The 12,494-nt window shown below is 42.7% G+C and overlaps 1 protein-coding gene across 1 annotated transcript; it reads left to right on the top strand.

Annotated features, from left to right (window-relative positions):
* Nucleotides 1-438: 438 nt before the first annotated feature.
* mmp14b (matrix metallopeptidase 14b (membrane-inserted)) lies at nucleotides 439-12,211 on the top strand. Its single transcript, XM_040044849.1, has 10 exons — nucleotides 439-1,024; nucleotides 7,251-7,399; nucleotides 7,482-7,604; nucleotides 7,701-8,008; nucleotides 8,448-8,609; nucleotides 8,794-8,954; nucleotides 9,077-9,215; nucleotides 9,312-9,462; nucleotides 10,351-10,466; nucleotides 10,578-12,211. Exons 1-10 carry the CDS (start codon nucleotides 926-928, stop codon nucleotides 11,072-11,074), a joined length of 1,905 nt encoding a protein of 634 aa, XP_039900783.1. The 5' UTR covers nucleotides 439-925; the 3' UTR covers nucleotides 11,075-12,211.
* Nucleotides 12,212-12,494: the final 283 nt, after the last annotated feature.

Here is a 12,494-nt window from a genome sequence, read left to right as displayed (position 1 = left end):
AACACCCTTTATAAAAATCTGCGAAAATTAATATGTTAAAGATCAGAAGACTTAAAAAGCAGCAACATAATAGTCTACCATCTTCGGCTTGAAACGAGGTTTTAGGGAAAAGGCTGATTTTGGCTGAAGAGATGGCAGATGGCAGATATAGATGATCGGTTATTATCACATATATGGAAGCGAAGTAGATGACTGTACTGACAGATCACACTAAAATAACTAAAATCTTGAATACATTCCCAGATAAACTTTTGCATTTTTTCCTTATTTGGAATAGCTTGAGCTGCTCGCTTCTGCAAACAACAAGTTTCCTACAGTTTAGGGCGCATTAACGCTTTAGTCCCAGTGAGGAGCCGTGCCAAGTCCGATGGGTCATCCGGTTGATTCTGAAGGGGCGGGCTTATTTCGGAGGGGGGTGGTTCACATCGCTTTACTTTCCAACTAAAGTAGGCTATCAACTACCACGTCTGCAGAGGAGAAAGGGGGTCAAAATAAACCGACAAGAAAGATAGGACAGGAGGAGTAAGGACGGTTCCATCAAAGTCGGCTGCAACATCGGGAGCAGACCGCAAGCTGAATTTGGACATAAAGTACGCACCGCTTGCGGCTCCAGAGCCCCTTTACACAGTTCTCGTTTCAAGTAACGTCCGATTGTAATCTTGCCAATTCACCAAAACACGAGAAGAATGTACATGTTGGAGACACACGTCTAATAGTTTAAATCGTCCTGGCAACCGGTTGCACAGGGAAACAGTTTTTGTGTGTTTTGCGCGAAGTCCAAAGTTTTGCGCATGGGATGCTTCCCTCCCCCACACAGATAATGTTCTGACAAAAGAGAGAGAGAGAGAGAGAGAGAGAGAGAGAGAATCGCGCAACCTTCTCGAGGACATCTTCTTCGTTTGTTAAGTTTTTTGAGAATTGACTGATGGCACCTAAGCTGAAATCGGTAGCCCGGCTGCTGCTGCTGGCGGTGGTGTGGGAGCTGAGCGCGCAGGGAGCGACGGAGCGACAATTCAATCCAGAGGTGAGGAAAACATGCAGAATGCAGGACTAAAACCACATAAAGTTTTAAATGCGCATTAAACGATTAAAGTTGGATAAATATAAACTGGATTAAAACTGGATGAATACTCCATAAAGGCATAGATATTGTACACTTGGAACATGTATATCGCCAATAAATGCACTCAGTTAAAACAGTTAATAATGTTAGACAGTTGTGACATATAATTAAAGTTAAGGAGATCTTTTTCTGTCTATGAGTTAATAATACATAGCAATTTTTTTGTTTATTATTATATTCATCTTTCAAATTTGTGTGGAGCTTGTTTTTTTTTATGACTCCTATATAGAATTTTTTTAGAACTTTGCATCCTAATAATAATTTCTGCAGCTGACTGTTGTTGGCACAGGGATATGGGAAATGGGCTCTGACCCTGGGTTAGAGGAAGCAGCCCTTAATGATGATAACGCTCGTGAAAACACAGAAATGCTGAGAGGGCAAAAGCAGCGGAGCCAGAGCAAAAGAAATGCATTCAATTGTATTGTGGTCGCTGCAGAGACTGAGGTAATTTTTGTGGGAACGGACTGAGGGATGGGGAGATGTAATTGTTGACATCTGTCCTGAGTTATGTCTGAGTACAGCACCAAAGGGGGGGTTACAGAAAGAAAGAGGTTCTGCAGCATCTCACCCTTTCTCATCTGTGGAAAAATACAACAGACTGAGCACTAAAAGTTTTCCAATATCTTCCAATAACAGCGCTGGCTACTATCAAGGCAGATACAGCTGAGATTTTTTCCCCTGCTGTTCACATCTGTTCCTTTCTCATCTTCTTCTGTATTGTTCTGATCTCATTTGTCTGTTTAGGTTTGTTCTTCTTGCAGAATCAGCAGCTCTCAAATCCCATAACCAGAGCAAAGTTAGGAACTTCTGTGTTAATGTTCCAGGAAGTGACTTTGTGATGATACTCCTACACACCTGCTTCCTTCAGTGCCATTAGAAAAAATAGGGCAAGGTCTTGCTCACACAGGACATCAAAGAATCCATATTTTGTTACATACAGTGGCGCCTGGAGTATCCTGCCTGTGACCAATGCAGTTATAGCTCAGCTTTATGCCAGTGGAAGAAAATGGAGCAAAGTTACTCAATTGACCTACATTTAGACCAGAGACTGCAAAGCGCCATCTGCTAAAAATGTAAACAATGTGTCGCCTACATAATTCATAATTTCGCTTTCATTCCACACATGCACGCTGTGCAGCAGTAAATCTAAGTGATTAATATTTTCTTATTCTGGGAAAGATTTGATTACATTTTGTCAAGATGGGCTTGTGGTTAAGTCAACTCCTTTTAGGCAAGCAGATTTCAAGGAATTTTTTCATATCAGCACATTTTAACAGCCAATATTCTACGGTGCAGAATTTTCTCATAAAAAAGTGCATTAGCTACCGGTGTGAACCACAAGTACGATAAAGGCCAGATATAAAGTGGATATTTGACCTGATAATTTCAAAATACTAGTATGAAGGTTGATTTCCTATTCTTACTTTGCACGACTGCAAGTTTAAAATAATTCACATTCTCAATCTTATTTGTCACCCAGTTCATCTGCTTGCTGAAAAAACGTCACTTTTAGCTCCAAGGACTCTGTTCTGTTCAGTCAGCTTTCTTCTGATTGACTAACTTTCCCAGGCAGAGCTGTGTATCTGAAATGCCCATATTAGGGATATCCCCTGGCAATTACATCATAAAGAACCATGAGGAGAAAACAGATTTGAAACCCAGTATTTACAGCAGTCTGAGCTTTTGCTCAACTGGGATTACCTGTGTAAACACTGACCTCATCATTTGAAACTTTGGCCTTGTTAAATATGAGTATGCACTGCTATAACAGGATAAAATAAATAAATAAGGAAGAGCATAATAAGCCTCTTTAATTAAAGCGAGTAATGCTGCAGATCATCTGGGCTTCGGTGAAGAACTTCAATTAATTAGATGAACATGTCTTGCCTATTTTATTTCTTTGGAAAATAATAAGTCATGCAACCCCCCCCCCCCCCAAAAAAAAAAAAAACCTTTTCTGTCATCACATTCATCAAGAATAGCATCAGTCAACAGTGTGCAATCAAATAAGGAAGTTAATGAGGATGATAAACATGTGAAATGTCTGCACCGCAGGAAGCGGGACTTTCCATCGCAAGTTAAGTTATGGTCAAAAAGTGCTTTTTTTTCTTTTCTTTTCTTTTTTTAACATAAGACCAAACTCTCCATACAGTTGAGGAAATCTGACCTCATATGCTGCCTCCACAAACCCACAAGTCAGCGGGATTTTTTTAATTTATTTTTTTATTAACAATAAATAAAATTAGATCAGTGGTTACGTGTTGGTCAGTGGGTCTGTTTTGTGATATAGAGGTTGTGTGGACACAATTCATTTCCTGTGGCGTGTGGTAGAGACAAGAAGTGGGCAGCTTGGTGTGTCAGCAACCACCTGCCTATCACACACACACATCTTTTTTTTCCCCCCTGTGCTCGAATCTGCAGAAATGGCTGCAAGCCGAGGTCATTCAGTACAAAGAATGACTTCAGCTCGTAGCTAATTGTCATGAAATTGTCATGAAATGAGATGATGAAAGCGAGGCAGGGAGGACACTGAGGAGCCTGTCGCAGACCAGAAAGGGGGCTATTGTGGAGATGGGAGTGATGCAATCTTTTTTGGAAAAGACGGAAAATGAAGCAACTGTCCAACTGTACGAGACAGGATAAAGATCATAGTTGTCATGCACACATCCTGTGTGAGTGTACTGGATGTCACACTCCCTCTGTTCCCAAAGAGAACAATTACACAGGTAACTTGATACTAGTCCCATGCTGGACTAGTCTTGTTAGTCGTTTAGAGGAAGCAGGAGAGCATCGTTTCCAGGAAGCCATTGTTTTAATAATCAGCAGTGGGTGGTCTTTCCTTGGGGAAAGGTGTTAACTGAAAATAAGGTAATGTTCAAAGTCATCATCTCATTTCCTGTAACTAAAACAAAGAGGCCAAATTTTTTTAGGATAAAATTCTTCCTTTTTCCTGGGATTGACTGACTCCTCAAATGACACTGGCAGAGATGAATTTTTCCACTCTTGTGTCATAGGCTCTTTATGGTGTTGGCTAGAGAGAGGTTGTTTAATAGACACCAGCTGGGGGATTACACACAACCAAAGGGGTTTCTGCTTGTGTGTGCTCAGGAGCTGTTGGCCAGAGGGGTCAGAGAGGTTGTAAATGCCCTCCTGAATAAAGAGCATAGCAGGCAAATGCCTATAAAGTAGAGGAAAAAAGAAAAAGTTAATAAAGTTTTGGAGGGATCCTACCCACAATAAACTCGCTGAAGTACACACGGGCGCCATAACCTGCTGTTGCACATAAAGTGGGAGTCATAATTTCATACATTTAAGACATGTGACAGAATATCACAGCTTTCTGGATGGAGTGGGTGGATATGTAATGATGAGCTCTCTTGCCCTGTGTGTGCGCTTTATACTGAGCATGCCTCAGTTGGACTCCCATCGCTGTTGACCAGAGTTTCTTTCCATTGGCCTTCAGCAAATGGAACAACTGACTAACTATGCCTTCTTCTTCTCCTCCTCATCCTATGCAAAATGAGCACACTGCCTAGAAACATCCACAGCAAACATTGTCTGCTTCTTGTAGGTCTTCCATTAAACAATAAAGTCAGTCGCTGCACATGAGTGAGCTTTACATCAAAGTGCTGGACTGGCAAGGTTCCTTTGCTTCCTACTCCCTCTGTGCATGGGTAAATATCAAGGGGTGATGACTACATTTAACACAAGTGCTTCCAGGCATCAGTTTAAAGTGTTGCTCATTACTCAAATTGTAGTAAAAATCTAGTAAAATGGACAGCCTAACACTAAGTCAGTTGTCACACCTCCATGTTTTTCCACAAACATGTAAAGGAACAGGAAACATGATATCATTTGAGCTTTGAAATCATTGGTAGTAAATAAGTTGATGTGTGTGTGTGTGGGGGGGGGGGGGGGGGGGGGGCAGTTGGAAACCACTGCTTCACATCAAAAGACTGTATTAGTTTAGACTATCCTTTCTTATTCTTCTCTAAATACTCACCGCTTCCTCTTCCTGCTGCTGCTTTAGTTGCTCCACTTATTACCGTGGGCAAAAATAGCGTGGTGCGACAGTGAATAAGACTTTGTCAGAGTCACCTGTGGGACCTATGAATGAGGCGTGGGAGCCTTAAAGTTAAAACAAGTGTTCGGTGTCATTCAACAGAAGTCTTTTGACTGAGCCGAGGGCAAAATTGGGCCTTTTGTAGAAAAGAAAACAGGGAATGTGTGAACTGGAAGAACATGGTTTCGAGCTCAAATCAGGCCTTAAAATCTCTTACATTTGTGGCAAATTATCCAAGTTGCTAATGGTTGTAATGGTTGTATTTGACTCTGGTACAAGCAAAACCTTTATTTGTTTATCCCAGCAAACTGCAGGCGTTTCATTATGACCGTTAATTACAACCTCTAAATCCCACTAGCCTTCATCTTTCCTTCCTTGTGCTCCTCTTTTTCCTGCTCATGCAGCCGCGCTGTAACAGTGACTCTTTATGTGTCCACTGGAGCTCCATGGGTGAGTCAAGACGAGAAAGGGCTCATTCAGGAGTAAAGTCTAAACACGTAGACCTCCATGTCTCTCTAGGACAGACAGAGAGGCAGAGATTAGACTTGCAACTTCCTCCAAAGCTGCCATTCAGCTCAGGGCCAAACAGTTAAGCTGAATGAACATCAGGGGCGTCAATACCGACCTAAAGCCCAGAGTCGGACAACCACGTCAGCACATTCACTTACTGTACATTTTCAGTGGAAAACTCTAAAATAAGCGAGTTGATTTATTTAGCTTTAACTGTGTTTAACATCCATTAGCAGCAGCAGATAGGCATTAACAACAATAATCGAGCGGCTCAGGGTGTGGTTGTTCATGAGTATTTACCCTCAAGTCTGTGGGTTTTCCATAAGAGAGGGATGAGGCAGAGGAGAAGGGGTGGAGTGAAGAGGCGAAGACAGAGACATGAACGTGGGGGGAAGAGTTTGACTTTGAGGTTTGGATGCGACGAGGAAGAAATTCCCAGTTAAATTACTGACTGACTTTACTGCTTGACTGGAGACCTCAACTGAGGTTGCCCAAGGCCTGAGTCTCACCCTGGGACACTCCCTATCTTTTTCTCTTCTGTTTTCCCAATGTCCTTCTCTGCACATACTCTACAGCAACTGTGCCTATAATTCTGAATCCAGTTGAAATAATAGATCCCGCTAAGCTGCAAAGTCACGTCAGGCTCTGCCAAACAAAGACAAAAGTCATTAGCAGCTCCAAACCATAAAACGCTTCCTGAACGTGCCACGACAAGCTCACAAAGTCACTGTACAGGAGAATATCAGAGCGGTCTTGGTTTCCACCACGCTCACAATAGCCTCAGTGTTATTTTTCGTCTCTTGCTTGAGAGGGAAGGAGTTCAGGAGAAGCTGTGTGGGAGAGGTGCGTAACAGAGCTGTCGGCACCGGTCCAAATGTCAAACCAGCACCGCAGGCAAATGGGTTTCCAGGGGAAAATAAGGTCAAGTTTAGCTGAGAGTGAGGGATTTGGAGCACCAGAGAACTCTGTGACCATCATAATATGCTCTCCAAATGCTTTAAAAAACCGCTTTCATTTATGAATTGTACAAACTCGATGACTTTAGCTAGAACTGATGTAGGTACAGACTAACATGAGTTTTAAACTTTAACTGTGTCCTCATTCAGTGTCTGTGTCAGGGTTTTGGATGAAACCTGAGCCGTCCTTGTCTTAAGCTTTTTTTGGCTCCTCAGGCCAGTTCTACTTTCAGTCCACACATACTGGAGAGTCCAGTGTTGATGGTTGAATAGCTTTTGTGTTTAGTCACGACATGGAGACGTGCCAGTTGCTTGAAAGTGATGTTGCTCCCTCTGGCTACGAGATACAAAAACACAGAGAGAAGTTATTTAAGAACTTATTCTTGCTGTCGGCGTGGAATGTGTTTTCATCGCAGTCGCAGGAAAACATCCTGTTCTCATATTCCGAGTAACCAATGATCAACATTTTCAGGTGACGTGCGGAGTGTTTTTGTGTCTGTTTTTCATTTTTGTTTCTTTGCTAAAAGTGGAATTTCCTCACTATATTGTGCAAGACTTCTCATCATGTTTTCCTTTTTTATCCTGCTTTCCACTGCAGTCATGGCTACAACAGTATGGGTACCTTCCCCCAGGGGACTTGAGAACCCATGCCCTTCGCTCCCCAAACTCCATCTCCTCCGCCATTGCTGCCATGCAGAGGTTCTACGGCCTCACTGTCAGTGGTACCTTTGACGCAGACACCGTCAAGTGAGTATCACGCAGTGTCATTTTTTTCAAGCACATTTAAGCGTACGTTGTCATGAGCGCGGTGTGTTTTACTGTCTGGCAGGGCCATGAAGCGACCGCGCTGTGGGGTCCCTGATAAGTTTGGTGCTGAGCTCAAGAGCAACCTGAGGAGGAAGCGGTACGCCATCCAGGGCCTGAAGTGGCCCAAGACAGAGATCACTTTCTCGTAAGTCACAGAGTTATGAAATAAACATGAAGCAGCCTGCAATTATGTCTCTGTAAAAAGGAATTAACTGTCTCGCCTTTTTAACACACTGTTTAGTATACAGAACTACACCCCAAAGGTGGGTGAGTATGAGACCTACGAGGCCATCAGGAAGGCCTTCAAAGTGTGGGAGGGCGTCACCCCGCTTCGCTTCCGGGAAATTCCCTACAGCTACATACGGGACAAAGTGGAGGAGTTTGCTGACATCATGATATTCTTTGCTGAGGGTTTCCACGGTGACAGCAGCCCATTTGATGGCGAGGGGGGATTCCTGGCACACGCCTATTTTCCTGGCATTGGCATCGGTGGAGACACTCACTTTGATTCGGCTGAGCCGTGGACAGTTGGAAACCGGGACCTGTTAGGTAAAGTTTCATGTTGAAACTGAAATTTCAATAGATGACTAATTCCCCAAAACCTGACACAAGAAAAACTTAAATGTTGGGAGGGGATCTCTCTGACTCTGTTTTGCTGTCAAAAGCAAAACCTAAGCCGCGACAGGCCCCAGCTTGTGTTTGTGCACTTCAGGCAGTGAATACCTGTGTGCGAAAATGCAGCAGACACAAACTGCAGCGTCAGCTCCTCGAGTCTAACACATCTTCACATGAGCTGCTGATGATTTTATTTTTAACTACTTGGTGTCTAGTTGTGTGCTTCTGAGTCACTTGAAAATAAGGAAACAGCACTTTTTCCTCATTCTCCTTTAGGACTCTGTCTCAAAATCCTCCCACTTTATGTCTAACACTTTGGCCTAATTTTTAAAAAGTTGTTAAACTGTAATTTTTCTTGTTGATGTTGTTTCAGGGAATGATATTTTCCTCGTTGCTGTGCATGAACTTGGTCACGCCATGGGTCTCGAGCACTCTAACGACCCCTCAGCCATCATGGCTCCATTCTACCAGTGGATGGACACTGAGAACTTCCAGCTTCCAGATGATGACCGCAGAGGCATACAGCAGCTTTATGGTTTGTACAAATCACAATTAATCATTATCATTCTACACTAGGGAAAAGACTAACCCGAAACATTACATTGTAAATTACAGCATGAGTAACAGCTTCCCAAAGATGGATAAAAACAGATTATTTTGCTGCTTTAAAGTTAAGGCTTTGCCGTTTAAAGAAATGTTCGATGTCCTTACTCACAAAGGGTCAGGCTCAGGTCCACAGCCCCCACCTGTAACACCGCGTTCACCTTACAACCCCCCCGATCCCCCACATTCACCTGACAAGCCTCACTTCGGCCCCAACATCTGCGATGGGCACTTTGACACCATCGCCATCCTCAGGGGAGAAATGTTTGTGTTCAAGGTAAAAAGTTGCTGGAGAAAGTTTGGGCCATTTATGGCGATATCATTTATAGATTGTTATCTTGTTGTCTATGTCATCTTGTAAGTTTCTGAAAGTTTTCTTTCTTTTTTTCCCCCTATCAGGATAAGTGGTTTTGGCGGGTGCGTAATAACCACGTGTTGGATGGATACCCAATGCCAATTGGTCACTTTTGGAGGGGCTTGCCCACTCATATTAATGCTGCATTTGAAAGGGATGATGGGAAATTTGCTTTCTTTAAAGGTAAGTCTGGCTTTAACATATTGCAAAGAAATTATTTTACTATTATTATGAAATTAAAAAAACTTCTCTTGGGTCCTCGGTTTTATTGCTCTACAGGAGACAGGTACTGGGTGTTCACCGAATCAATTCTTGACTCTGGCTACCCCAGGAGTCTTAAAGAGATGGGCACAGGGCTTCCCAAAGATCGAATAGACGCTGCTCTCTACTACACCCCCACTGGACAGACATATTTCTTCAGAGGAAACAAGTTAGTCATTGTCCGTTTTGTGTGTGCGTGTGTTTATCATATGCAGAAGTTTCAAAAGTAGGTGATTACAAGGAAACTCCCCCTGACATCACCGCCAGTAAAATATATGTTTTGACCATATGAGGTTAAAACATGTAAACTCAAACACTTACCATCCAATCCAAATCTGCCTCTCAGTTAAACAAGAAAATTCACCTTGAGGGAACTGTTACGGTTGCTGAGCTTTTCCATGGGTATAAAAAGTGGATGACATGTGGCAGTTGAATTGTAGTAGTCGGATTATAAAGTGAATATAGCTACTATAGTTACTATAGTTACTGCACTTTTCCTAAGACCTCAGCTCGCGGTCATTTTGGTTCTAGAAGAGTTCGTGGTAGTTGAGCGGCAGTGTCTGCAGAGACAACACTGACTGTGGCTGTGCAGTTTTTACATTAGAAAGCAAGTCAAGAAAGTTAGTTAAGGTCTGTAAGGACAGTTCTTAAGTTAAGTCAAGTCACTTTACACAAGTCAACTACAAATGGTCTACACCAGTTTGAAGACTAATGCCTAGCTTCAAGTCCTGTAGGCACAAACAGGTCTATCAACACCAAGTTCTGAACCATTTAAAGCAAAGGAAACTCAAGTTCTGAGTAATCTGTGGCAGGTTCAATTTAATTGAACTAGTTTAAAGCTATCCAAAACTAAACCCAAGTCTATGTCTGTTCTCAAGTCCAACCGAGTCGTGTATTTAGTTTGAGACAAGTCCAAGATAAGTGTAATGTCAGGTCTTTTAGGAAAAACCAGAGTCCATCCACAACTGTTTATGTGGGTAAAGAGGAGAGTTTCTAGCTCTGGCCGAATCATCAGTTCACCATATCTCTTTTTTTTCTCCTCTCGTTTCCTGTTTAGCTATTACCGTTTCAATGAAGCGTCCCAGACAGTTGACGATGGCTATCCGAAATCTATTAGCGTGTGGCAGGGCGTTCCTGATAACATCAAGTCAGCCTTCATGAGCAAAGATCAAGGTAAGGGTGGCATGTGTCAGATTATCTAGATTATTCATCACATCTTACTGTGACTGGATAGTTATTGGTACATGTTGTTTTTTACTTACACGTCTTTCTTCCACCCTTCAGCGTACACCTACTTCTACAAAGCCAACAAATACTGGAAGTTCAACAACCAGGTGATGCGAGTGGAGCCTGGATATCCCAAATCAGCCCTTCGTGACTGGATGGGCTGCCCCAATGAAGACCCCAAGACAGATGGAGGAAGAGGCGGAGGTGGACATGACAAGGACAAGGAAAGGGAGAAGGAAAGGGAGAGAGAGAGGGAGCGAGAGAGGGAGCGAGAGAGGGAGAGAGAGAGAGAGAGGGAGAGAGAGAGGGAAGACAGAGACAGAACTAGAGATAGAGAGAGGGACAGAGAGAGGGAGAAGGTGATTGAGAGGGAGGAGGAAATTGATGTGAAAGTTATTGAGACAGATAGTGGCAGCGGGGCAGCGGCGTTTGTTGTGCCGCTGTTTCTGGTAGTGTGTGTGATCGCAACGTTGGCAGCCTTGCTGTTTTTCCGTCGTTACGGTACCCCCCGCCGACTCCTCTACTGCCAACGATCTCTATTGGACAAGGTGTAGTTAGAGATGGAGGGGCAGAAGAGAGGAGAGAAAGAAGGCGAGAGAAGAAGAAGAAAACGCGGTGGAGAACGTTCGACGCAGATAAGGGAGCAGGACAGAAAGAGACGGAACAGGAGAAAGAGCCGAAGGAAAACTGTCAGACTTGCATTTTCAACTCTTCTTACCACTTCCAGATTCCTTTGACTCTATCTCTCAACCACTCAGCTCTTTCCAATTTTCTCCTTTCTGACTCTGCCTCTCTTCTCGCGGTTACTGACGCCAGCTCATTGCTGTTTGTTTTAGCCTTTTTCAATGTCATATTTTTAGTTTTTGTCAGTGGTCAGTGTTTGTGTTCTCGTGAATTTTCCACTTCGAACCTGCGTCTTCATGACATCCATTTCAGCATGTTTCTGTGCGTAAGCAGACGCCGTTGTTTCATCGCTCGGCCAAGTGCCCTTTTTTTTAATTTGCACACCCTCACTTAAACACAAAATCCTGGAAACCGCGGCGGCACAGTCATCTGTGTTTCTTAATCTTCCAGTAAAGCAACATGTCAGGAGCCAGCAGGGACAATAAAAGGGAAACATTAGCTTGCATCCTTATGAAGCATGAGATACACTCCTATCAGAGTAAAGCAGTAAATGCAACAGTGTATTTTCTTTTTTTATATTAATGTCTTTATTGTTATTATTATAAATGATGTTGTCATTACTATTATGACTATTACTATTATTGTTGTTGTCGTCCACCATGTAAAGAATGTTTTTTTTTTGTATATTGTCATTAAAAAGTCCTGCTGGACAGTGACATACAGTTTTGAAAGTGGCCTTAATTTTATACATGTGGGAACAGTGAATGGGGAAATGGGGTTATGTATTCTTGAAACTTGATTGTTTTTTTTTTTTATACCTTGAATCCATCTCAAATGAAAATAAATTGAAGACCTGAAAATGACTCCTTTTTGTCATCGTACTTACTTTTGTACAGTTTTTCAAATCATGGTGCTACATTACTAGTCAGGGGTTAGATTAACAACAATAATAATAATAACATTAGTGACAGTGATAATGATGACCATCTAGCCTTCTCAATCAGAACTGTGTGTGTGTGTACTCACTTATAAGCTTTTCGTACAAAAATAAAGTAATTTCAAAAGGCTTCATGTGCTTTGATCTTCACTTAGTCTTTGATCAACTTTGATAAAATCTTTCTCTCGCCTGCCTTGTTCACCTTTACTGATCATATTGGTCGTTGCTGTTTTACATCTGGCCTTCCCCAGTCTCCCCGGACCTCCAGCTTTCTTGTTCCCCGACCGCACCACTCTGCTTTACTGGGGCTCGGAAACTGGCAAGCCAGAAACTGGGTTGGAAAACACGGACTGGATCCAGAGCTTAAGTAGAAACAGGGATGAAGATGACTGTATAAACCCGTTGCTGCACAG

This window comes from Simochromis diagramma, unplaced genomic scaffold, assembly GCF_900408965.1.
Source record: "Simochromis diagramma unplaced genomic scaffold, fSimDia1.1 OVJJ01000663.1, whole genome shotgun sequence".
Taxonomy (NCBI): domain Eukaryota; kingdom Metazoa; phylum Chordata; class Actinopteri; order Cichliformes; family Cichlidae; genus Simochromis; species Simochromis diagramma.
Note: the sequence above shows the minus strand (reverse complement) of the source record. Positions and strands in the feature narration are given on the sequence as shown.

What these genes read in the sequence shown, in the direction of transcription:
- mmp14b (XM_040044849.1), top strand. Translation starts at nt 926, where the DNA reads ATGGCACCTAAGCTGAAATCGGTAGCCCGGCTGCTGCTGCTGGCGGTG. An exon ending in AGCGACAATTCAATCCAGAG is followed by an intron (nt 1,025 to 7,250) that starts GTGAGGAAAACA and finishes TTTCCACTGCAG; the next exon opens with TCATGGCTACAACAGTATGG. An exon ending in TTTGACGCAGACACCGTCAA is followed by an intron (nt 7,400 to 7,481) that starts GTGAGTATCACG and finishes ACTGTCTGGCAG; the next exon opens with GGCCATGAAGCGACCGCGCT.